This window comes from Podarcis pityusensis (genome assembly GCF_964106645.2).
Source record: "Podarcis pityusensis genome assembly, chromosome: 16".
Lineage (NCBI taxonomy): Eukaryota > Metazoa > Chordata > Lepidosauria > Squamata > Lacertidae > Podarcis > Podarcis pityusensis.
The window spans coordinates 16,939,609-16,965,666 of record NC_138041.1 but is presented as its reverse complement, the minus strand read 5'-3'; the positions used below and the strand labels follow the sequence as shown (position 1 = coordinate 16,965,666).

At 45.0% G+C, this 26,058-nt stretch overlaps 1 protein-coding gene across 1 annotated transcript in view; it reads right to left on the bottom strand.

Moving 5' to 3' along the window:
* Positions 1 to 26,058, bottom strand: part of ITGA10 (integrin subunit alpha 10) — a 61,992-nt gene that overhangs the window by 30,743 nt on the left and 5,191 nt on the right. Inside the window, exons 2-6 of the mRNA XM_080984204.1 lie at positions 15,120 to 15,231; positions 9,365 to 9,474; positions 8,114 to 8,202; positions 4,916 to 5,030; positions 3,627 to 3,754 (exon numbers count right to left, since the gene is read on the bottom strand). Coding sequence (XP_080840330.1) covers positions 3,627 to 3,754; positions 4,916 to 5,030; positions 8,114 to 8,202; positions 9,365 to 9,474; positions 15,120 to 15,231 — 554 coding nt within the window. The remainder of the gene's footprint in view (positions 1 to 3,626; positions 3,755 to 4,915; positions 5,031 to 8,113; positions 8,203 to 9,364; positions 9,475 to 15,119; positions 15,232 to 26,058) is intronic.

Sequence of the window (26,058 nt, the reverse complement as noted above, 5' to 3'; positions counted from 1 at the left end):
TGAGGTAGAAATTCTGCAAAACTCAGTAAGACTAGTGTTACTACGTAAGAGGGCTGTCTGGCCACAAAACTGGATTCAGGAGGAAACCTAACACTGACTGTTAAGAGTGAAAAACAACTCTAGATAGAGGGCTTTGCACGTACAGCAAAAAACTTGAGGAAGTGTTTTCAAGGACTGTGATTGGAAGAACAGATAGTGTGGTACTCAGGCGGCAGAAGGTTGGTTGACTGGAAAATAACCGGCGAAGATGACATATATTTTGCCCATCTAGGATGTGTGCTAATGGAAATGCTTCCACAGGCTATTTTGGATTCTATCCTGTAATGCAATTCTGAATAATTCTGACTAACTGAGAACTTTGTGTGAGCCAAAAAAAAAAAAAAAGGAAAAAATGTTATTTATGTATGCCACTACTGCGGCTCATGTTTTGCTAGCCCAAAAACAGAAAAACAAGTGAGGTCTCAACTAAAGAAGAATGGCAACTTAAGCTGGCAGAATATGCGCAGCTTGCAGATTTAACATACAGAATAAGACAGTAAGAAGACCCTTATTGAATATATGGGGGGAAATTGTATACACTTGAAAACGTTGGCAGCATTAAGATAAATTCAACAGTGTAAATAAGTTTTGATGGATGTAATAATAGAATACTGAATGGCTTAGTTTTTGTAAAATATGCAGGGATTTATGATATGCAAAATGAACCATGGAAAGAGAATAAGGGAAGTCACTGATCTTTTAAGGAGGTTTAAATGAGTATTTTAAACTGTAAAATGGAAAATTTAATAAAAATTATATATAAGGAAAAAATTTAAAAAGAGAATTTGATGTGAGCCTCTGTACTGAACCCCAAAGGGAATTTTCTCCCCTCCCCCCAGCCCACCAGATGTCCCTGAACTACAGATCCCATCTCCCCCGGCTATTGGCCATGCTGACTAGCAGAGCTTCTGGGAGTTGGAGTCCGAAACATCTGCAACAACAAAAGGTGTGTTTTGCTTGGGGAACTGTCATCCGCTCCCCTTCTTGCCAACCCTTCCTTAGCCTCGGAGAAGGTTTTCGCGCTCATGCTGACTCAGCAGAGAGCCCCTCTGCCGCTCACAATGAGCCCACACAGAACCAGGTCCCCTTCCCTCCCTCTCCCTGTTTTCTTTAAGCTTCCTGTTTTCCACAGGCTGGGGTTTTCAAACGTCCCACGCCTCTGCCCTGGCACAGGCTCCATCCTGCAGCAGCAACGGAGATGGGGGAAAAGGTCAAGCGATACCCCAGCACGTGCTGCTAACAGGCCAAGGAGAAATAAAGTGATTAGGGGTGAACTCCAGAACGTGGCCACACTCTGAGAGTCACACATGGCCATTAGGGGCACATTCCATCTAATTTACGGTTTCCCCTTTTTTTGAATTAATTAAAAGTTGGAGCAATTTAAGTTTTTGCATGGATGAAGTGGAGGAGACCCTGGCACAGTTCCTTGTCAATTCTGGAGATTTTCTCCCTCTCTCACAATGCTAGAATTCATGGAAGCTGAATGTTGGAAGGCTCAGGACAGAGAAAAGAAAGGATTTTTTTAGACGGCGCATAGTTAAACTACGAAAATCCTCCTGCAGGAGGGCATGACGGTCCTTATCTTAGATGGCTTTAAAGAGGATTAGACAAATTCATGGAGGATAAAGCTATCAATGGCTACTAGTCATGATGGCTATGCTCTGTCTCCACAGTCGGAGGCAAACTGCAGGAGGAAACTGCAGGAGGGGAGAGTTGCTCTTGTGCTCGGATCCTGCCTGAAGGTTTCCCACGGGTATTTGGTTGGCCACTATGAGAACAGGATGCTGGGCTCGATGGGCCAATGGTCTCATCCAGAAAGGTTCTTTTTACGTTATTATGTGTAGTGTAATTGAGTTATTAAAAGTTAAAATTCTGCTCAGAAACAGTAGTGGATATATAACTGAGAAGGTGGCTTTGCATGCCAAGGTTTCCTTCTGTTTCAGAGCTGAATTATTATACATAAACTTGACATTCCGTAGCTTAAATATCAAATGATGGCTGTTGTTAAGACCAGCCATCTGAACAAATGCATTCCACACACACACACACACACACACACACAAAAAAAAAATGGTTTTCCCAAACTCTTCATATGGGGTATAATATTTATATGCAACCTAGCCTTCAAAAAGGTGAGCATTGCTTAATGGCAACAAGTTAAATACGGTCAAAATTTTAAAATTACTAGAAGCGGCAGATTGCCACCATCATAATCTGGGTCAGCGAAATCTAGGTCCTCTGACACTTGAGTATAGCAGTGGATATTCTGAGTTTACATTCTGAAACGTAAGACCTTTTCTTGCAGGATTTATTCTGGCTGCCAATTTACTATCTGACCAAGTTCATGGTGTTGTCAGTAACATGTAACATACACTTCTGGTCCAGCTTACTTGAGGGACCGGCTTATCCCTTATACACCCAGCAGATGGCAACAGTCTGCGGGAGAGTTTATCTTGCAAGATCCAAAGATCTCAGAAGCCTGCTCTGCGGTGAACTCAGAGCAGGGCTTTTAGTGTGGCTACCCCTGCCCTTTGGAACAGCATCCCTGCCCATTAGACTATAAGCTTGTGAGTAGGACTATGTTGCTTTCTTAATCTCCAGTGCCTAGAAAAATATAGGGTGTAAGAATACCAATAATAATGACTAGTGGTGTTGATGGTAATAATGCCTTGCCCTTGGCTTTGGCCCAGCACAGCTTCCTTCTCATCATGCGTGAGTCAGGGAAACGGTCCAAACAGAGTGTCTAAGCGTTTCCTCAGCCAACATAGCCGGAGGATGTGGGGAGGAAGCCAAACAGACTCTCACAGGGATGTCTTGGGTGGCTCTCAACCCTCTGCCCCTTTTAAAACAAGTCACACTGTATACTGGCCTTTCCTGACCTGCTGCCCTCCAGATGTTTTGGATTTCAACTCCCATCAGACCAGCAAGCACAGAATCCTCAAGAACCACCCCCCACACATAAAATCTCCAGTTTGCAACAGTGATGTTGCCTTATAAAAGCAGATTTTCTCCACAGTGATTTTGCCCTGTGAAAGCTGATTTAGAATAAGTAAGTTACTGTGAAGCTAAGTTATCAAGAGGAGAGTTAAATGAGTGGAACTGAGTGGTCCCATATGTTTACTGAGTGCTAGAAGCTGAGAGTTTTGCAATTGACTGTGTGAAGCTGCAGAATGACAATTTAACAAATAATGGAAAGAAACAATACAGTGGTACCTCGGGTTAAGTACTTAATTCGTTCCAGAGGTCCGTTCTTAACCTGAAACTGTTCTTAACCTGAGACACCACTTTAGCTAATGGGGCCTCCTGTTGCTGCCGCACCGCTGGAGCCCGATTTCTGTTCTCATCCTGAAGCAAAGTTCTTAACCTAAAGCACTATTTCTGGGTTAGCGGAGTCTGTAACCTGAAGCGTATGTAAGCTGAAGCGTATGTAACCCGAGGTACCACTGTAATTTATAGATTGAAGTGTAGCTTAGTACATGAATAGGTAGCCGTGCCTATACTGCAATTTCGAATAATTTATATTTTTTCCATCATATATGTTTGGATGATTATTTAAAAAGTCATTTCAAACAAAATAGCAAACTCACTTGGATCTGCTCTGGATCGATGAAAAATTTGCTAAGGATGTTGCTGAGAAAGTTCTGCACCTCGTACCAAGGATAAATGCTGTTGGAACCATCCAGAACAATTATTATGTCCATGTAAGTTGAGCATCCTGTATGAAATTGAAAAGGCAGAAAGTTAGGCAATGGCAAAGAAGGGTTGTTTTTTTCAGGGGGGATAAAGGTAAAGGTAAAGGGACCCCTGACCATTAGGTCCAGTCGTGACCGACTCTGGGGTTGCGGCGCTCATCTCGCTCTATGGGCCGAGGGAGCCGGCGTTTGTCCGCAGACAGCTTCCGGGTCATGTGGCCAGCATGACTAAGCCGCTTCTGGTGAACCAGAGCAGCACACGGAAACGCCGTTTACCTTCCCGCCGGAGCGGTTCCTATTTATCTACTTGCACTTTGACGTGCTTTCGAACTGCTAGGTTGGCAGAAGCAGGGGCCGAGCAACGGGAGCTCACCCCGTCACAGGGATTCGAACCGCCAACCTTCTGATCGGCAAGTCCTAGGCTCAGTGGTTTAACCCACAGCGCCACCTGTTTTTCTCCAAAAAGCTGGGACTAGCAAGATGACCCATTTATGGGGGATGGGCAACTTCCAAACATATACACACCCCTCTCTTCCTTTACAAAATTCCTAAATTGGATTTTGACCAGGCCACGCTCTTAAAATAGGGGTCTGCCCTCTGTAAAATATGGCACACGGCCCCACTAGCCTGAAGTGATTCAACAGAGGCCTAAGGCTGCCACCTCAGATAGTCCATGGAGAAAAGTCATTGGCACACGATGCATGACTGATGTCCCAGCACGACTTTCCAGAGCCTGAATCATATGGAATCATTGCAATGAGTCCTCCTGGGCCTGCAGGCTGAAGGAAAACGCTAACCTTGGGGGGACTTAAATGCTCACAGTGGTTTCTGCATTTCAAATCACTAAAACACCCAACAGCTTTTAACAAAGGAAGCTGCCGTATATTCAGTCAAACTGCTTGTTCAGACCAGCCTACTCTGGGAGGCAGCAACTCTATCCAGGATTTCAGGTACATAAAGGCCTTTCTTGTCATCACCTGCTATGTTAAATGCTACAACAGGAGGGTGCCATATTGGCTAGCCCAGAGGACTTCTGAACATGTTCGAAGTGGCAATTCCCTTTCTCCTGGACCGACACAACTATTTCTGAGGGACTTGGGAGCAGAGAGAAGGGTTTCCAGCAGAGGCCCTCAATGCTGGCCGCTTTAGAAATCTGACACACCATGCAGGACACCAAAACTTACTCTGAGCTGTTGGGGCGATGTTTTCCGTCAGGCGGAAGTTCTCGTCCACGCTGGTGCAAATCCCAGTGCTGAACATGGACGTGCCGCATTCCTGGGACCACAAGGGAGCACAAGCCTGTCAAGAGAACCGGACATAAGAACCTGCCCAGCCACACTGTAGAGGAGACGCAAACTGGTTTAAGTGGAGTGTTGCCGCTAGACTTTACTGAGCTAGATAGACCAATGGTCTGGCAGCTTCCTGATCTCTTTTGCCAGACAATTCTTAGCATGTTCAGAATCTGAGAGAGTTTTGGGTACAATCAGGAAGGGTTAAAAGTGGGTGGTACTGCCCCCTGTGGGCAGTGGGGATTACCTGGGGGGAGCTAAGAGGCAAGGGGGCATGGGGGGCGCTGGAGGTGTCAATGACTCTCAGACTTTGAAAAGCTGGTATCACTGGATCAAGTTAATCCATCTTGCTGAATTAATTAAACTACCATACTTTTCCGTGTATAGTGGTACCTCGAGTTAAGTACTTAATTCGTTCCGGAGGTCCGTACTTAACCTGAAACTGTACTTAACCTGAAGCACCACTTTAGCTAATGGGGCCTCCTGCTGCTGCCATGCCACCGGAGCATGATTTCTGTTCTCATCCTGAAGCAAAGTTCTTAACCTGAAGCAATATTTCTGGGTTAGCGGAGTCTGTAACCTGAAGCATATGTAACCTGAAGCGTATGTAACCCAAGGTACCACTGTATAGGTAAAGGGACCCCTGACCATTAGGTCCAGTCGTGACCGACTCTAGGGTTGCGGCACTTATCTCGCTTTATTGGCCGAGGGAGCCGGCGTACAGCTTCTGGGTCATGTGGCCAGCATGACTAAGCCGCCTCTGGCAAACCAGAGCAGCGCACGGAAACGCCGTTTACCTTCCCACCGGAGTGGTACCTATTTATCTACTTGCACTTTGACGTGCTTTCGAACTGCTAGGTTGGCAGGAGCAGGGACCGAGCAATGAGAGCTCACCCCGTCGCGGGGATTCCAACTGCCAACCTTCTGATCGGCAAGTCCTAGGCTCTGTGGTTTAACCCACAGCGCCACCCGCGTCCCGACTTTCCGTGTATAAGACTATATTTTTTTACTCTAAAATAATATTCAAAATCTGGGCTCGTCTTATTCACGGATAGTATCTCCCCCCATTTTCTTAAATCAAAGTCCCCCAAAATAGGGGGTGTCTTATACATGGGGGCATCTTATAGACGGAAAAATATGGTAAATAGTTTTAACTGGGTTTTGAATAAATGCGCAACTAAGGGCTCATCCACAATTACCTTTTGCCCTGTGCTTCCTAGGCACAGGTCTGTGCTTTAAAGTACTGTGTCTGAACACACCCACACCCGGCGCTTTCTTCATGAAAACCCACTGAATCAGAATAAGTGGCAATTTGGGTTTTCCACTTTAAAGCGCAGAGCTGTTTCGTGGCACAAAAGCAAGTTTGGATGAGCCCTAATTGTTACTGTTTTGAATTTTATTGTGTTATCACCTTCCTCAGTGAATGATGTTTATCTTTTATGGAGTAGGGGATACCAGGGTTGAGTTTAGGGAACCAAAGGTGAGATAGCCCAAACAGGTTTGGGAATTTCTGGTTTAAAGGCCAGTTCTTGCACCAGTGACACGGATTAAAAGACAGAGCTTGTCCCCGATAAAGTGGGACAGCTGGCACATGTGTAATTCATTATACAGGCTGTGGAATTCCAAGTTTTCCAGTGCAAAACTTTTGAATATTTAGTTATTCATTCCATTTGTTCACAGCTCCCATCTCAGGAACCCTTGTCAGAGCTGGGGACTCAGCCCCATTACCAACAACTGCAGCTCCCCTGTGTTCATTTGCTGTTTGAAAGGCTGTCCTGCTCAACCCGCTTTCAGGGCCTCGCTGCCCTCAGGCCAGCTTCAAACAGATGCTCAGGCGGGCTTTGAGAGTAAACAAGAGCCTCACCACAAAAATGCCAGCCAGCCAAGCAGCAGCTAACGGCCTCCTCTGCTTGCAGGGAACGCCCAGCCAAGCTGCCCTAGATACCAGCCACAGCCTCCCTGGCCAGCTGTTCAGGGAAGGAATTAAGCTCCTTTGGGTGTGCCATCGTTGGCTGCAGCTGTGATCTTTACAGGCACACCTCCATTAAAGAAGGGGCCCCCGACCCCGCTGTTACTTGCAAGTCTTTGGCAGGCAGAAACGGGACAAGCAGAGCTTTCACAATCTCTGCCTTTCCATCAGGGGCCACGTTTCAGACTCTGCACAATGGTTCTCCCAGGTTGCCGGTTTCTCGTTTTCAAGGCCACGACCCTCCTACACATTAAATCCCCTTGCTTAGTAGGAATTAAATGGGTTGTTTGTCCATTGACAACAACAAGCTTGTTGTTAGGCATGTGACAATAAAATTGCCGTAGCTATCATGAGACACGACAAAATAACCACAATAAGTATCCTTGAAATACACTACTTTAAAAAATATAAATAGATCCTGACTATACCCAAGGCAACATTTTTGTCAATCTTGCTCCATTCTGCTACTGAATTGCCTTGCCTGTTGATTTTCAGCACACCACACGGCTCCTAAAAGACATAGGGGCTTTGCTGAGACTGGAGGTGGGGTGAATGGGAACAGTACCATCAAAATCCCTAATTTTTGTTTCTTCACTCTGCTTTTCCAAAACACACCCTGCATCCTGTTTGCAGGATGCATGCATGCACTTCTTTCTTCCCTAGTAAATGAACTGTTCTATGTCTTTTCATTATCTTTGGTAAAAATGACAAAATGTTTTTTGCAAAGCCAGGTTGCAAAACCCTCCGGCTACCACAAATTCAGTGCTTGAAGCATTGTATCCAAGGAATGGGACCGGCCTCTTGACTGACGACTGATGGAGAGATCATATATAAACTGATGCCCCAGATGCATGTGAATCTATCCCCCAAAGGGCAAAATACACATACCACACACATACCAAAATAAATGAAAGACAGACCAAAATGGCAGACACCCCCTCTTTCAAACAAACGAACTTCATTTTAGAAATAAAATATGGGGCCATGTTGGGGACCCTAGCCTTACGGTTCACCTGGCTTCCATTGAAATAATAGCAGCCTTTCCTAGATCTCATTTTTGTGCATCTGTCTCTGTTTGTGTTTTCAATTTAAATACAGAAAAAGACACCACAAATATTGCTCACCACAAACCCGTCATCTTTGTTGGCCACAAGCGACATTCCAAAATGCATGTTTTTGATTTGCCTGGAGTTGTTCTGCAGGGCCATGTCACCTAATTTTAGTTCACAAGAGGCCAGCAAGAGGGTGGGGGAGGAAGAGAAGTAAGAAGAGGAAGTGGAAGGGGGGGGGACACATACAAAAATATGAGCCTTGCATCAGATCATGGCTGGGACTGGAATGAGAGGTAATAGCTACCCTGCACATTAAAACCCTCCTCCGTGATGTATGCCTGCCCTTGCCTCCCCCAAACCCTCCATGAATTCTGCTGCAAGACTCAGGATCACACCCGATTTATTTATTTATTAAGGATGGTCACGGAAGGGTACAACAAGCCCTAAATCAAGGAACCTGACGATAAATCCAACAGTGAGCTGGTCCTGCTGTCTCTGCTCCATCTCCCTTCCAATTCCACAATTCTATGAGTCTATGAATCCAGGGACACAGTGCCAGCATGAACAGACCATGCGCGCTTAACCCTCATGGAGACTTTGGACCAGTCACTGCCCACTCAGTGCATACACAGCGTGTATGTCAAGGCTTCAGGGAATCCTATCCCTCTCACGGTGGGATGCCAAGAAGCGGAAAAACACAAAGAATTCTTACCAAGTAGTTTATTCAATATTCACAGAGAGAGACGAAGGAATGCAGTCTCTCTTAGTTAATGGTGTTGCTCCAAGTAAAGTCCCACCCCCTCAGACCCTCCTATTCTACATCACCCCTGCGCCGGCTGATCTGTGCTTTCTGCCTCTGAGTTTTCTGTTCTATTACTCTCAAGGCACACCTTGTTCTGGGAGAAGGGGGGGTCAAGAATGCTTTCAAGGGACACTTCAGTCTGTTAGCTGTCTATCCCCTGCTGCTCTCCCAATATTTCCCAGCTTCTCCCCCCTGCAGCCTATGAACTATGACCTTCTGCAAACCACTGATCTAAATCTATACTGTCCTCCTCTTCTAGGGAAGGTGCAGGAGGGGGGGGGCAGTTCCCACCATTTCTCCTCAGTCTAGCCCCTGACATTGGGTGTCCCAATTTTTGGAACAACATCTTAGCTTACCTGATGTGCCTCATGAACTTGTAACTTCTAGACTCGTTTTTGGGACACTGTGCTAACTTACTGAATAAAACCTTTAAGCCATCCAATCCCAGCAACAGTATGAGTTCTGAAACTGATGGGGCAGAGGCAGGACAAGTACTTCCCAGCAATGACGACATTACCTACCTATGTTGACTTTGGCGCACGTTGAGTTGTTCCTCTCTCCCACAACGCACTTGTAAACGTCACCTTTTCTGTCATCTGCCGTCCCATCCCAAGGTGCCCCCACCAGCATCCTGTTGAGATTTCTTTATATCATTAAATGTATAAACCACTTGACTATAAAAAGAAAAAGAAAACTCAAAGCGGTTTACAAAAAAATATATCAATAAAACACAGTTTAAAAGAGCCATTCATAACATTCAAATAATAATTAAAACCAATGGTAAACTAAAAAAAACACATGTCAACATTCTGGATAGGCATGTCTAAACAAAAATGTTTTCAGCAGGTGCTGAAAATCCTGCCTGATGCCATTAAATGATTTAAAAGTCACAGTAACATGAAACCATGCCAATATTTGTACAGTGGTGCCCCGCAAGACGAATGCCTCGCAAGACGGAAAACCCGCTAGACGAAAGGGTTTTCCGTTTTTGAGTTGCTTCACAGGACGAATTTCCCTATGGGCTTGCTTCGCAAGACGAAAATGTCTTGCAAGTCTTGAGATTTTTTTTTCGCTTTTCGCCCCCTTTATCTAATCTGCTAAGCCTTTAATAGCCTTTAATAGCCTTTTAGCAGCTAATCCGCTAAGCCTTTAAGCCTTTAATAGCCGCTAAAGCGCTAATAGCGCTAATCCGTTAAGCCGCTAATAGGGTTGCTTCGCAAGACGAAAAAACCGCTAGACGAAGACTCTCGCGGAACGGATTAATTTCATCTTGCGAGGCACCACTGTATATTGTTTTCTGGAGTATTGTGGCATAATTTTGCAGGTAAAACACGGTTCTTTGCAACGGGAGTTTCACATGGAATTAGGAGCCATGGGTTCATGTCACTGATTAATTCCCTGGCTTTTAAGGGTTATAAAAACACTGTCAATTGCTGCACCCCATGTAGCTTTTTAGGAGCTGCCCCAGAAAAGAGGAGACGGAGGCAGCAGTGGCCCTACCTAGCAAGTAGCCATCCCCCTCTATTCTAGCACTGTATCTGTAAAATGGTAGAGTGAATATGCTGCATTACCTCACAGGATTGTTGTGAGGGAAATCACATCTTGCAAAAAAAAAAAAATAAGAGTAGTTTGGATTTATTTTTTTTAAGCACTGTATTACTATTACTGTACTGAAAACTAGATGATGAACTGTGAAATTTGGCAGGACAGAGTTGGATGGAGGTTTGTGTAGGAGAGAGAAAGGAAGGGAAAGGAAGAGGGAGGCCCATTTCTCTTGCATTTCCTTCCTCCTGCTCACTTTCCCCTCTCTCATTTCTCCCCCCACCCTTCATTTTGTCCATCCCCTTTCCCAGGGGGTCCCGAAAACTGTTCTCACCACCTCATCTACTCACTCAATGTGTCCGCAAAGAAGCTGGAGAAAGGAAAGGGAGGCATCCCTAATACATTACTGGCACCCCCCCCCAAGGTGTTGGCTTTGGAGAACCCAGTTCTTGGTTTGGGGGCGGATCCGACACGCTGCCCCACTTTCTCACTGAAGCCAGTCCCCCCAAGCTCATGAGCCCCATTGCCCACTCTGAGATGCCTTTTCCATGGGAAACAGAATGATCATGTTAAGCTTTGCATCTGATTCCTGGATTCCTCATCGCCAGCAAGATCACAGATTCCTCCTTCATTCTGGTAATACGATGGAAATATATTATGGGGAAGTAGGGCATTCCCCACAGTTTTCCTCTGAAGGTGCTGCTTGGGATTTAGCCTATCACCCCAATGTTCTACCATATTACAATATCTGGAGGTATCAAAAGATGCAACTGTGTGTCAGCCCCACTCCTCATCAGTGAGATGAATTCAACAGGCCAGGTTGCCCCCAAGATGGTTTGAGTATATAACACCAATCCCCCACATGATGATCAAGGGTCTGGAAACTAAGGCTCATGAGGAGCACTTGAAGGAACTGGGTGTGTTTAGCCTGGAAAAGAGGAGACGGAGAGGAGATATGATAGCCATCTTCAAATATCTTAAAGGGCTGTCATCACAATGGAGGCGAGAGCATGCTTGTTTTCCCCCGCTCTGGATGGTCGGACTTGAACCAATGGCTTCAAGTTGCAAGAAAGGAGATTCCAACTAAAAATTCGTAAAAAAGAACTTTCTGACAGCAAGAGCTATTCAGCAGTGGAACCGACTCCCACAAGAGGTGGTGGACTCTCCTTCCTTGGAGGTTTTCAAACAGAGGCTGGGTGGCCATCTGTCATGGATGATTTAGCTGAGATTCCTGCATTGCAGGCGGTTAGACTAGATGAACCTTAGGGTCCCAACTCTAAGATTCTGTGAAGAAACCCAGAGCCTGTGTTCATCCTCTGAGGCCCTTCTTCATCTGCCCCCTCTACAAAATGTCTGGGGGGTGGCAACATGAGAATGGGCCTTTTCTGCAGTGGATCCCCACTTGTAGAGTCAGCGGCGGAGGAAGCCGCTCGGGCTCCTGGGGCGGCGCACCTAGGGGTGGGGAGCACCGTGGGGCCTCAGGAGTCTGCCTGCCTCCTTCCACTCAGCCACCCTACAGCTGGGAGGAGGGAGGAAGCGGGCGAACCATTTGGGCAGCGCAGAGCCTGCGTGCGCCAAAACCACCACGTCTCTCCCAGGAGAGACGTGAAGGTCCCGCAGTGAGTGCCACCCAGCATTTTGTCACCCCCTCTGAGTGGTGACACCTGGGGTGGCGTGGACCTACTGCACCTCCTTCCTTCACCACTGTGTAGAGTACTCTCCCCAGGGAGGCTCACCTGGCACCTCCATTACATATCTTTAGGCACCAGACGAAAAGGTTTCTCTATAACCAGGCCTTTGGCTGATTAAACAATCCATGGCCTTTTAAATGTGTCTGTGCAAGGGGGTTATTGGTTTGTTTGGGGGGTGGGTTGTTGTTAGGTATTTTGTGTTCTTATTTTGTATTTTTACGTTGAAACCCACCCTGTGCTGTTGGAAGTTTAAATGCATCAGCGGAAGTTGAATTAATCACTGCAGGAGGAGCAGACTTTAACCTCCTGCAGGAAGCAGAAAAGGCCCACCAGCTTGGACGGCTTTAAAAGAGGATGAGACAAATTCAGGGAAAAGTCTTTATCAATGGTTACTAGCCGTCACAGCTGTGCTCTGACTCCAGGAAATGCTGCCAACTGTTCAAATGGATCTTGCAGAGAATGGCAAGCATTATCTCCAAGCTGAGAAACCTTTCTACACCGCAAGAGAAGGCCTGGATCAGTTGGCAAACCTTAACCCACACTGAATCCCATTTTCAGGTCAAAAGCTCAGGTCTCCCTGTGTTATGTACTGAGTTGAATAGGATCCAAAATGCAGCAGTCTGATTGGTCCTAGAACAATAGGATTCAGAATGCAGCAGTCTGATTGGTCCACAGGAGCCACCCAATCCAGCTCCAGGTGGAAGTGAATCCGCAACCTGATTGGCCTACAGGAGAATCCCGGAATGAGCCAATCACATGGGGCCCATTGTGTAAATAATGTATATAAAGCAGACATTCTGGGGGAACTTCCATTCCTCCTCACCACTATGAGCTGAATAAAGAACATGAAATCCACTCTCGACTCCGAGTATATTTCACCCCGATAACATAAATTCATGAGACATCCCATTTCCAACTCCCCCACAGCATCATTTCAAGCTAAGGAGGCCAGACATCTGGTGAACCCATTCAGCAGGACAGCCTCCATGTGGCTCTGAGCCATCAGGGGACGCTCCAAACACCCACCAGCAGCTATGGCGGCTGCACACAGAGGCTCTTTTTGAGTGCCTCTGTGTTTCATGTGATCTTTGGACCCAGTTCCCTGGCCACCCTTAATGGCAGCATATGGAAGTCTGGCATATACTGAATTTCTTCTCCATCTGTGAATTATTCTCAAGTGCACGAGTGCTGCCAACAGTTCCCTTTTGTTCTTTTGTTCTTTAACAAGTCCAGCGGATGTACAATTGGGGAAATCATTGGTGCAGCTCGGAATTTCCCTTTCTGATTCAGGACTGACGCAGGACTGAGGTCTGGATGCCAGAGAAGAGGTGGAAGCTGCCTCAGAGGAAAGGCAGAAACGAGCAACAGGGGGCTGTTTTTAGACCTGCATTTAGGCCTCAAGGGTGTGGTGGGGGAAGACAGATTTTGAGGTACCACAAGTTGTCAGGAAATCATTGCCTGTTTCATTCCTTAGATCCTTGGCCTCAAAGCCAAAACCTTCATACAAAGAGTCTCCCCACCCCCCCTGCCACTAGAAAAGGAACGCTGAATGTTTCAGCACATACCCTAGTCTCTGTAAAAAAATCCACTCAAAATCGCCCCTTAGAGATATATCTAGAAATGCTTAAGTAATCATCTTTATCATCATGATCATCATGACTATTTCAGTTTATTACCTGGGTTATTGACCACTAGGTTCTAATGTTATGAGAGGGGGGAAAGCTTTTCTCTAACCACTTTCTCCATGCCATGTGTAATTTTATAAACTTCTATCATGTCACTTCTTTTTTGCTTTTCCTCTAAATTAAAAAGTCCCAAACGTGGCGACCTTTCCTCATGGGAGAGTCACTTCATCCCTTTGATCATTTTGGCTGCCTTTTTTCTGAAACCTTCTCCTGCCCTACAATATCCTTTTGGAAGGGAGGTGTCCAGAACTGCACATAGTATTCCTAGTGCAGTTGCACCATAGATTTATATAACGGCATAATGATATTGGCAGTTTTATTTTTCAAATCCTAACAATCCGTAGTGTAGATCATTTTCAGAGCTGGCGCACACTGGGGTCAGCAGACCCCAATGTTTTCCCAGGACAGATATCAAGCTAACTAGCCTGTAATTTCAAAGGATCCCTCCAGTTTCCTTTTCTAAAAATTGGTGTTACACTGTCTTCTTTCCAGTCCTCAGGTGTGGAGGCTGATCTGAGGGACCAAGTTACATATTTTTGTTAGAAGATTAGGAAATTCACGCTTGAGTTCTAGGGTGGATTCCATCCGGACTTTTGCCAGTTTTCATTGTGTCTGTTAGGCCTAGAACTTCACCTCATCACCTCTATCTGCCTCAGTTCCTCAGACTCCCTTCCTGCACAAGTTAGTGTTCAGGCACTGGGAATCTGCCCTAGATTTTCCACTATAAAGACGGATGCAAAGAATTCCCTCAATAATTTTTTTCCCAACCTGTGAGAGGGTACAGACAAACTCCACTCCCTTATGTCTTGGCACTCAAAGTGCTAATTTGGCTCCCTCCTTTGGAGCAATATAACCGCCCCCCCAACCCCACACAAAATATATTTGTAGACAGAACAGGCCTAAGACAATTTGCTCCCTGTGGTGGAGCAGGAAATCCTCCACTCACCACTCACCGCCCATCAAATTGCAGTGTCAAAGACTAGCCAAGTTATTTTGGCACCTGAAGCCTAAAGATAATCCCATCAGCATATCTTCCCCTCCCTGGCAGCAGTAAAAATGCAACGCACTTTTATGAAATAAAAACATGTTAAATTTTAAAAAGTAAGCAGCAAGTAGGTTGCCCTTCCACGACACTGGAAATTAGCTGCCTTGGTCAGTCAGCTCACTTTGTCTAATAGTAGGGCTGGCCCTGGAAGGACATGTCTTCCCTCAGGTTTCTGGATAATTGAACTAGAGGCAGAGGCTGTGGTTTTAAGCTTCCACGTACGTGTAAGTTTTGGTGACAATCTATAAAAAAGAGAGGAATGGTCATATTCAAAACAGCTATTGCAGGTTAGGTTTAACCAGCCTTGACTTACCATTTCTGCCCCTGGGCTGTATACTGAAGGACTTTGTACCCAAACTGGGCTTCCTGTGGGCCACGGAAGATCTGAGGTCTCTTCACATCAATGTTAAATGGAGTTCCAAACCCTTGAATGATTGATAAAAGGAGAGAGAGAAATTCAGAGCATTTTTACAAATATATATACACATATTACTTACATTACTGTCACCTGATATGTGGTTTTTATTGTGAGATGCTTTTAGCACTCAAATGAAAAGGCAGGATAGAAATCTGTTTAAATAAATAAATGACACAGATTTGACCCATTAAGTGACACATATTAAACATGTAATTAAATTGTCCTCGTGATGTTTTTTCTACTGGCGGTGCTGGTTGTATTGATACTGCTTTGAAGTCTGTTTTGCTATCTGTTTTTGGTCTGCATTATATTTCATGATTTGTTCACTGTCCTGAGCACTTTCTGTTGAGAATGGTGTAAATAATAGTGATAATTATGGAGATCTCGGGGACTGCAATACCTCAGGTTTCATAAGAATGAAGGTCACTAGAGACGCTGTAATACAGTATATGATTTTATTTATACATACGGGCCGAGTATAAAATTGAAAGGCTCACAACATTAACACGCCCACAGACACTCCAACTGGTCACCATTAGGTTTGGGAGCAGGGGCTCCCGAATGCCATCGCTCTGGATTCTCACAGCAAACAAAATCAGGTCTTTATGTCCTCCCAGCTCCACCTGCAGATTAGACTAGTCCTCCTTCTTTCACACGCACTTCCACTTTGAGGTGTGCTCAGTACAAACTTCACTATTCCGCTATTCCGCATCCGGGTGGGAAATACAGCTTGGATTGAGAAAATCTGCCCAAAATGTATCATGAGCAGAAGGTCATGCAGAGGATGCATAACCCACAAGAACTTTAACGGCAGCAAACTAAACGGAAAAAGATGCTGTGCGGCAGGCTGCAAACAGCACTCCAGAACTAGAACCAAAAAACCCATGGCCTGAGTGAGAGGCGACTCAGGCACTTCCTAGTAAGGTAAGCTAGAAGGGCCAATATACACTATGCTGGCTAGGGAGGGTACATATTGGCTAGCACTCAGGCCATCACCAATACACAGGAGTGTGTTGATTTATATTATTTATAAGGTAACCCAAGCATTACTGAACCACTTTTCTATCTGACATCCTCCAAATTGTCTCATGGAAACATTAAAACACACACACACAGAGTGAGTCAAAATATTACAAAATTACCCCCAAAAACAAGCAATAAAAGTAATAAAATAAACGTCAACAGGACTCATATTCCACAGGCAGAAACAAATACACTGTAAAAAGACTCTTTACAAAACCCCAAAGAAGAAAGGGTTTCAGTCCTCAGGAAGGGATTTCCAGAGCCAAGGTGCCACCACAGAGAAGCCCCTGCTGCTCATACTCATCAAGCTAACCTGAGATAGGGTGTGACTTGGAACTTCCTCTGAAGACCTTAATGGCAGTGGAGGCTAGTCCACTGGACAACTGTGGCACAGCTCTCCCACTAAAAATGTCAAACAGGGTTTGTTTTTTAAAAAATTCCTCCTCCAAAACTCAAAGCCAAACACTACTTCTTGTCCCACACATTTTATACTTCCTTGAAGTTACTGAGGCATTTTTGTCCATCTTCTGTTCTCTGGCCAATCAGCTCTCTGCATCACTCAGCCAGTGATCCAGAAATATAGCTAGAGGTCCTTCCTATCCATCTCTAAACTGGTAAACTGTGTGACTGATCGGACTGCCAGAAAGTCAGCCCTAGTAGAAAAGCTCCTACTCTGTCTGTTGCTATGGGACCTGTTCAACACAGCCACTACAACAGATGTAGGAGATGCTTCAAAAGCAGCCCTCTGTGCTTGCATTAGCCTATCAGAATCATACACTGCTTCTGAGCATGCTCAGAGCTGTTTCCTTGAAAGCCGCAACCCCACAGTCACCTTGACTGGACTTAACCGTCCAGGGGTCCTTTATCTTTTTTAAAGTTGTTTCCTTGAAAGCCAGAAAAACAACAATCCTATTTTGAGGAGCTGGGGGGCGGGGTTAGTTTAGTATTTGTTTTGTGACAGACACAGAGAGAGAGAGAACAAGCAAGCCAGCAATTATGAGTCTCTTTCTATAGCAAATACCGTTTTTATCATTAAATCACCTAGCGTTATGAACCCTGTACATGAACAGAGATTATTTTGCCGCATTTTCAGGACTGAGTCAGGAACTGCAAATGTGTTCTGCTATGCTCTGATGTGTCCTGGCTCAAAGGAAAGAATCTCCCCCAGCCCCTGGGTTGGAATTCTTTGTTTTTTGATGGGGGGGGGGGGAGAAATGTTTTGGATAATGAATAGTTAAGCTGATTTCCCCCCAGAGGTTTTTTTGGGGGGGTCCGCATGCAACGGGAATAAAATTTTCCTCGCATTTATATCTGTGGGTTTTTTTGGCAATGGGTGAATACATGGATTCAGAAACTTATGTCATCTGATAAGGCTCAATTTCCAAATAAGAGTTGTGGAGTCAATCTTGTCTGAAAATCATACTTGAGCCCTCGCACATGGACCCTCTTTCCCTCTCCATAGATGTGCAGAGAATCTGGCGGGTTGTTTTTTCAGAGAGGAGGAGACAGTAGCACTCTGCACGTGTAGAATGGCACACTTTCCTAAATAACTGTTTTACAAGTCCTACTGGGATGAAAACGGCAGGGTTAAAAATTGCAGCCCTACCAGGTCAAAATATTTCCAGCAGACACTGCTTGGAATAAGAGAATTGTAGAGTTGGGGGACCCTGAGGATCATCTAGACCAACCCCACCTAAAATGCAGGAAGGAAGAGCAACAAGGGATTTGGAGAGTGAAAGAAAAGAGCTATTCTAAATTCACCTATCTCTTGCAGGTAGTGGACCTGGAAGCATCATTTTGGTTACTGTTTGGGGCTGCAGTTTTGAGTGGGGTGTGTGTGTGTTCTTCAATCGCCATCCCTCTCCAAAACTGCACCTCCAAAACTGGATGAACCACTAATTTGGGGGTGGTTTGATACAGCCCTATATGAAAGCAAGCATTATTTCCAGAAAACAGGATCCAAATCATTTTTAGAATATATACCGGTATTTTCCTTTCTTGTGATCAAATTTCAAACTGTAAGCTCCTCACAGGAGGGACCTACCTTATTTTTTGCTTATGATTTGACATATGTGCAGTAATTGTACTAATTATTAAAAAAAAAGTCAGTCCATAAACAAACAACTTTGTGGGCTGAAACTTGTTTCTACATGTCGATCACAGGAACTTGGGCTCATGGCCTCACACCAGTGATTCCCAAGGTGAGTGGTACTATCCCCTGGGAGGCCGTGGGATTATTTAGGGGAGCACAAAGAGAAATTGGGGTGCTGGCAGGGTACCATCAGACTTTGAAAAACTGGTATCACTGGATCATCAATTTTGTTCAATTATTTAACTAAATTGTTTTAATTGGATTTTGAATAAATGTGCAATTAAAGTGGTACCTTGGGTTAAGAACTTAATTCGTTCTGGGGGTCCATTCTTAACCTGAAACTGTTCTTAACCTGAGGTACCACTTTAGCTAATGGGGCCTCCCGCTGCCGCTGTGCCGCCACCGTGCGATTTCTGTTCTCATCCTGAAGCAAAGTTCTTAACCCGAGGTATTATTTCTGGGTTAGCGGAGTCTGTAACCTGAAGCGTATGTAACTCGAGGTACCACTGTAATGGCTAATGTTTTGAAGTTGTTGTTGATAGCCTTCTCTTCCATGAATTTGTCCAATCTTCTTTTAAATCTATCCAAGATGGAGCCCATCACCACCCCCTGTGGGAGCAGATTCCATAGTTTAACTGCACGCAGTGGAAGGACTTCCTTTTATCCGCCTTAATCTTCCAACATTCAACTTAACTGTCAAGTGTGGGAGTTCCCTTCACCCTTCAGTAGCTCACAGATAATAATTAACGAGCAGTTGATAGTTTTATAGTCATTTTATTACAATATCATGTTGCAAGCACAAACAGAAAACCTTCCGCAAGATCAGTTGCCTACTCTGAATCCTCCTTCTGACTTCCGCAGCAAGGAGCGCGCCAATGGGAAGTTCCTCCCCCTCTCAGCCTCCTATGTTCTCTGATACGTTTGGACCTCTGAGTCCCTGGGGAGGGGGGTTTCCACACACTCTCAGTTGATGTGTCTCCCAGCTGCCCCCTCCCTTCTGGATCTCTTGTCATTATCTCATAGCTGGGTAACTCCTCCCTAATCTGTTCAGCTTCTGTGTCTATGTATGCCTCTCTCTCTGCTTCTGAAAATGCTGGAGGTAGGTGTGGGTGTGGGTGTGGGTGTGGGTGTGTATTCCCCCTCCTCTTCTGAGAGGAATTGATCTGCCTGCAACTGCATTCCCCAATCTTCAGATCCAGACCATACCCTGACGTTAACTGAATGTCCACGAGTTTGTGGAACCAAGGGGGTGGTTGCTCAAAACAGTTTGGGAACTACTCTCTCACACAGACCTTCTACCGCCATCTGCCTGCTTTGCATCTCCTAAACTTACGGCCATGTTGTTGGGAATGTGTGTGCTGAGGAGGGGTGAGGTTTCTTTGCTCAAGAATAAGAAAAACGATCTAATGCTTGCAGCTGCTAAAACAGCAACCCACCCACCGCAGTCCGCCATGGCACAGCCTTATGAGCCAAAATTCCAATCCAACTTTCACAAAGTTCCCAACAAATTTCGTCCGTTTCAAGTTACCGGCACAATCCCACATCCGCTCAGCGAACGCACTCTGGAGGGAAGGGAAGGCCAGGAGCAAACATGGGCCAGTATTTGAAATTTGGACAGAGAGTTTATCTTGGCCCTGCAAAAACATTGTTTACCCTTCTGGCTGGCTCAGAAAGACTTCTCTGTTCTCCTGTGGCAGGTAGTCGTTATAAGAAGGATTAAGCTGCGCCTGAGAATCTGTTTTCAGCCCTGCAGCCCAGGTGCATTTGAGACAATAGTAAAAATGGCAGTGTTCCTGATCGTGTGCAGAGTGCCTCACTTTCCCCCTTGTCTCTAGCCATGGATCACTCTTTTACACACATCTGATATCAGGGTAAAGGCAGTGGTTTAATTTGTAAAATGGAGGGGAAGACCCCTGAATGATGTCTATCTCTGCCAGTAAGGAGATGTTGGAGGCCAGCAAATCCACCTGCACATCACTATCTGACATTATTATTAGTAGTAGTAGTATTTTGTTAAATTGGAAGTATTAATTTATGCTGTAGTAATTTTGTTTGTTTACCTTATGATAGAATGGTTATGTTGTTTATTGGTCCTGTGTATTTGATTTTGTAATTTTTGTATATTGATTTCCTCTGTTTATTTTTATTACTTTGTTTCCAGCTCCAGGATCGAAAACATTCAATAAAGAGTGAGCTATAAATACTGCCAATAAATAAATAAATGACCTGAAGCCTACAGAGCAACCATACTATCTTATGAATGTAATCCTGCTCTCCAATTGCTGCAGTTACTCCGTGGCAAAGGAAACGCACTCTTACACGCTGGAAACCTGGGCTTAGCCAACAATACATACATAGCTGATTGTTGGAGGGCCTTCATACAAATTGTACAAATTGCTTTCCATATGAAAATGAGTATTAATGTCCCTAGCATTCTGCCTGGGGCAAAAGACAACATGGAAGCTGTCAAAATCTATTTGTTGGAAATAAGTGTGCCAGTGTTTTGCTTTTGTCAGCAAGGAAGGAAGAAAAACAGAAGCAGGTAGCGTCAAAGTCATCATCGCCAGTATCTGAGGGAACGATTTCCAGAAACGGAGGTCAGCAGCAATAGTCCTGCCCTCCCAACGGCAGCTCAGAATCTGGCAAAGCCCCGGAGAAAAGAGCAAAGCGTTTCCTGGCTCGCAAGTGGATGTGTATGGAAAGGGTGTCGCTGTCCGTGCCTCTCGCACAATGGCACCTCTGTCTGTCCCTGCCCCAGATTCCAAATGCCAAACGGAAACAAGCAAAGCAATCATGGACTGGTAGAAGCTGAAATATATATATCTCATATCATAAATTGCGGCTTCTTACTTATGGAGAATGTGCCCGGCAAACCTCCACTACAAGTTCAAAAGCAAACCTTGCTGTTTGTACCGTGTAGCTTGGCCTTTGCCAGATGTTTTGGACTCTTTACTAGGGCTGATTGGAGTTGTGGTCCGAAACATCTGGAGGGCACCAGGCTGGCTGGTGTAGTTCAACTACTGGTGGAGAGGGGAGGGAATCCAAAAGTCTAGACTCTAAGGATCTGCTCACATTCCCCTTTACTGGGAAAGTGAGCACAGCCTTACAGCCTAGACTTTTGGATTCCCTCTGCACACTCACTGCGTTCCCACTGCTGTGTTTTAAAAAAACCTGAGTTCACATGATGTTATCCAGAATTCAGGTGTGCGCCCTATACTTTGCTGTAATGTTGGATACATTGTTTCTCACACCGATTTAGGGGTTCCAGACCTCCAGGTCTGAGCTGAACATCTCCAGGTGTGCCTGGTCCCCTCCAGGTGGCAGGTGGAGGTCTCGAATCTCCAGGTGTGTGAGGGGCATTTAATAAATATAAATATTAAGAAGACCGTGCGTGCAGCTTGCAAGCTTCGGCCCAACAGGAGTTGGCTGCAGATTGTAGCATAGACACTCCGGGAGTGGAAGGTCGGTCCTCCTTTGCTCCCTCCCCCACCGTCCCTATTGACCTGTGTCTCCAGGGCCTGCCCTGTGACATCACCAGGTGCTGCCCCTAGATCTCAGGTTTGGGCCCTGAAATCTCAGGGTCTGGGAGGCTCCTAATGTGGAGTCCTGAAGCCATTCCTAATTCATCTCTCTAGCCATAGGGTCTTTGCATAGGTTCAGCGCCGGCCCTACGATTAGGCAGAGTGAGGCATCTGCCTCAGGCGGCAGATGCTGGGTGGAATGGCAATGAGGTGTGGGAGGGCAGAAAAGCCATAGTTTGCTGTCACCACTACCATCACTGATGCTAGTGATGTGTTTGTGTGTGTGTGTGTGTGTGTGTGTGTGTGAGGGAGAGGGAGAGGGAGAGAGAGAGAGAGAGAGAGAGAGAGAGAGAGAGAGAGAGAGAGAGAGACTGGGAAAAGGATACTGCTAGACTTTTTGTTTTGTTTTGTTTTGTTTTGTTTTGTTTTGTTTTGTTTTGTTTTGTTTTGTTTGACTGCTGTCTTTTTGCCAATTTAAAATACATTTCTTTTTCTTTTTTTAAGAAAAAGGTACCAGGTTCTTTCTCCTCACAAATCCCAAAATTTTGGTCTCCTCCTTGCTTCCCAGAGATCTCACATGAGCAGTCAAAATGGCTTATTTTCTCCTGTGGTGGGTGTAGCAAAAGCTTTGCAAAGGAATCATAGCCCACAAGCATATTTTAGGAAACACCAATTAAAGGGGGCGAATTCAAACCAATCCGTCTTGCCTTTGTCTTGGAATATTGACTAGAGATGGGACACAACGTCTTTATTGAGTTCGCCTTTAAAGGCAAACCTACCAAATTTGCATTTTTGTTAAATAATGCACAAACTGAAACACAGCCAGCCTTCAAAATTCGCACTTCTCTGAATTTTGCAATGCAGTTCTCCAACAAAGGAATGTTTGCAAAAAATGCACGTTAGGTAAAAGTATGTATGCATGAAAATGAACATATTAGTGAAAATAACATAGAAAAAATGCACCATATTAGGAGAATTTGTTTTCAAAAACATGCACATTAAAGTGCATACAAAAATATGTTTATTTGGAGAAATCCACACTCATTCTCACAGCTCTGAATTTTGCAACGCCAAGTAAAGAGCAATGCAAAGTAAAGTGTGCATATAGTACTGAAAATAAGATACTAAAGATTAAACATTATAGAGGGTTACTTTGCAAAAAAAAAAGAAGAGTGCATTAGGTAAAATTGCATACAAATGTGCACACTGGGGAAAATTCGCACTTAAATTTTCATTAGGACTTGGTGTTTCTTTTTTAGATCACCCTAAACTGACGTGGAAATCTGACGTGGAAATCTGAATTTAAGAATGGAAAATTTAGAAACCAAAATTTGCAGATTCACCTATCCCTACATTCTTCCAGCAGCTAAGAAGTCCAAGGAACAGTTATAGGCAGTTCAAACACATTACATTGTTGGTGCAACCGCTTTTGGAATACTGGGGACAGTTCTGGTCACCTCTCTTCAAAAAGGATATTGCACAGTTGGAAAAAGTTCAGAAAAGGGGATGGAGCAAATCCCTTTGTGAAGAAAGGTTGCAGTGTTTGGGGGCTTTTAATTTTACAGTGGTGCCTCGCAAGACAAAAAGAATCCGTTCCGCGAGTCTCTTCCTCTTGCGGGTTTTTTCGTCTTGCGAAGCAAGCCCATTAGAAGTTTAGCGGCTTAGCGCTACAGTATTAGCGGCTTAGCCGGCTTAACGATCAGCTGATAAGCGGCTTAGCATCAGCTGTTAAGCGGCTTAAAGATCAGCTGATAAGCGGCTTAGCATCAGCTGTTAAGCGGCTTAAAGATCAGCTGATAAGCGGCTTAGCCATCAGCTGATAAGCGGTTTAGCGGCTTGGGAAAAAGGGGGGGGAAAGGAAAAAAACCCCGCAGGAACTCGCAAGACATTTTCGTCTTGCGAAGCAAGCACATAGGAAATTCGTTTTGCGAAGCACCTCCAAAACGGAAAACCCTTTCGTCTAGCGGGTTTTCCGTCTTGCGAGGCATTCGTCTTGCGGGGCACCACTGTATTGAGAACGCGAGTATGAGGTGACATAACAGGTGAGTAGAAAATTACACTACAAGTCCAGAACATACAACGAAGCTGGATCTCAGAAGATTCGGGACAAATAAATGAAAGTTCTTCTCCATGCAGCACACAGTTAAACTATAGAACTCCCTCCCACAGGAGGAAGTGATAGCCACCAACTTAGATGGCTTTGGAAGAGGATTGGACTAATTCATGGAGAAGGAGGAGGATGGCTATGCTCTGCCTTCATGGTCAGAGGCAGTACAGTGGTATCTCGGGTTACAGACGCTTCAGGTTACAGACCCTGCTAACCCAGAAATAGTACCTCAGGTTAAGAACTTTACCTCAGGATGAGAACAGAAATCGCACGGCGGCAACGGGAAGCCCCATTAGCTAAGGTGGTACCTCAGGTTAAGAACAGTTTCAAGTTAAGAACAGACCTCCGGAATGAATTAAGTTCTTAACCAGAGGTACCACTGTAATGCTTCTTGATACCAGTTGCTGGAAACCACAAGAAGGATGGGAAAGGGATCTTTTGCTCAAATCCTGCTTGTGGGTTTCCAGATGAAGTATCCAGTTGGCCACTGTGGGAACAGGATGCTGGGAGAGATGGGCCATTGGCCTGATCCAGCAGGCTCTTCTTAAGCTCTTAATTTCTTTTAGGTTTCACTTTGCCCTCCTCCCCAAGTCTTCATTCCCATCTGAAAAAGAAAATGAGCTTCTGTGCCCTTCTTTCCCCAGAGCTTGTGTGGGGTAGTGACATAAGAGTTTACTCACTAAGGGCAGCATCCAACTCATTCATTCCACCAGAACAAGGATTTCACAGTGGAAGGAGTCAAGAAAACTATTGTCGAGCTTTGGTTCTTAAAACTCATTTTTCACAGAGCAAGAGAAAATTGGTAGGTGGGGTGGGTCTTAGAGGACCATGTTAAGTTCTTTTTTATTCTATCCATCAACACACCTAACTCAATACAGTGGTACCTTGGTTCCTGAATAGCTTAATTGACGAACAAATGAGTTCCCGAACGCTGCAAAGCATAAGAGTTCCAGTTTGCGAACGTTTTTCAGAAGCCGAACATCCATTTCGGCTGTCGGAATTGTTTCCAGAGCCTTGGTTTGCAAACGTTTTGGAAGTCTAATGGACTTCCAGAATGGATTGAGTTTGAGAACCAAGGCACCACTGTATTTTAATACAGTGGTACCTCGGGTTACATATGCTTCAGGTTACAGACGCTTCAGGTTACGGACTCCGCTAACCCAGAAATAGTACCTCGGGTTAAGAACTTTGCTTCAGAATGAGAACAGAAATCATGCGGCGGTGGCAGTGGGAGGCCCCATTAGCTAAAGTGGTGCTTCAGGTTAAGAACAGTTTCAGGTTAAGAACGGACCTCCAGAACGAATTAAGTACGTAACCAGAGGTACCACTGTAGCTGTAATCTTGTTTTTTTTCTAATGCAACTGATTTCTCTGTTTCTGTGAGCAAAATTCTCTGACGTGGGGGTGTAATGTTTGTCAACATTAGCCTTGAGTCAAGTCCATTGTTAATCCTGCTCTCTATTTAGACTTGAGGCAGGCAAATTTAATTTATTTATTTTCCTACACTTAACCCCCCACCTTTCACAGGAATGCAGGAAGCTGCATAACACTGACTCATACCTTCGGTCCATCTAGCCCAGTATTGTCAGCACCAGCTGGCAGAAGCTCTCCAGCTTTTCAGGCAGGGCCAGGATTAGCAATACTTAACACTGGCAAAGTACAATATGAGAGAAGAATCCCAGAATCCTTTGCAACGTTTCAAGGACTTGTTGTTTTTCAAAGCCTTAGCATTGTCAATAGATTTGGGGGGAGGGAATGGGGGAGTGGAGAACAAGAGGATCTGGTGGAATAAATGGAAACCAAAGCTACCTCCCTTCTGCCCTCCTGGCTTGTAGGAAGCTTCAAAAACAAGCTTGCTAAATCACAACGGGTGCTGCAAAAGGAAGGCTCTCAAGAAGCCTGCAATATCCATTCATAAAAATATAAGCTGGTTAGCAGCATCTCCAGAGCTGGGAGTGGTCCAGAAATAGTCAACAGAGAGAAAGAGTAAGGCGTGGGAGGGAAAGAGGAAAAGCAGATTGTAGGGACCAGAGGAGGGTGGGAGACTTGCTTGAATCATGTCCTTGAGATGGAGAATGAGGAGGAAAGGGCT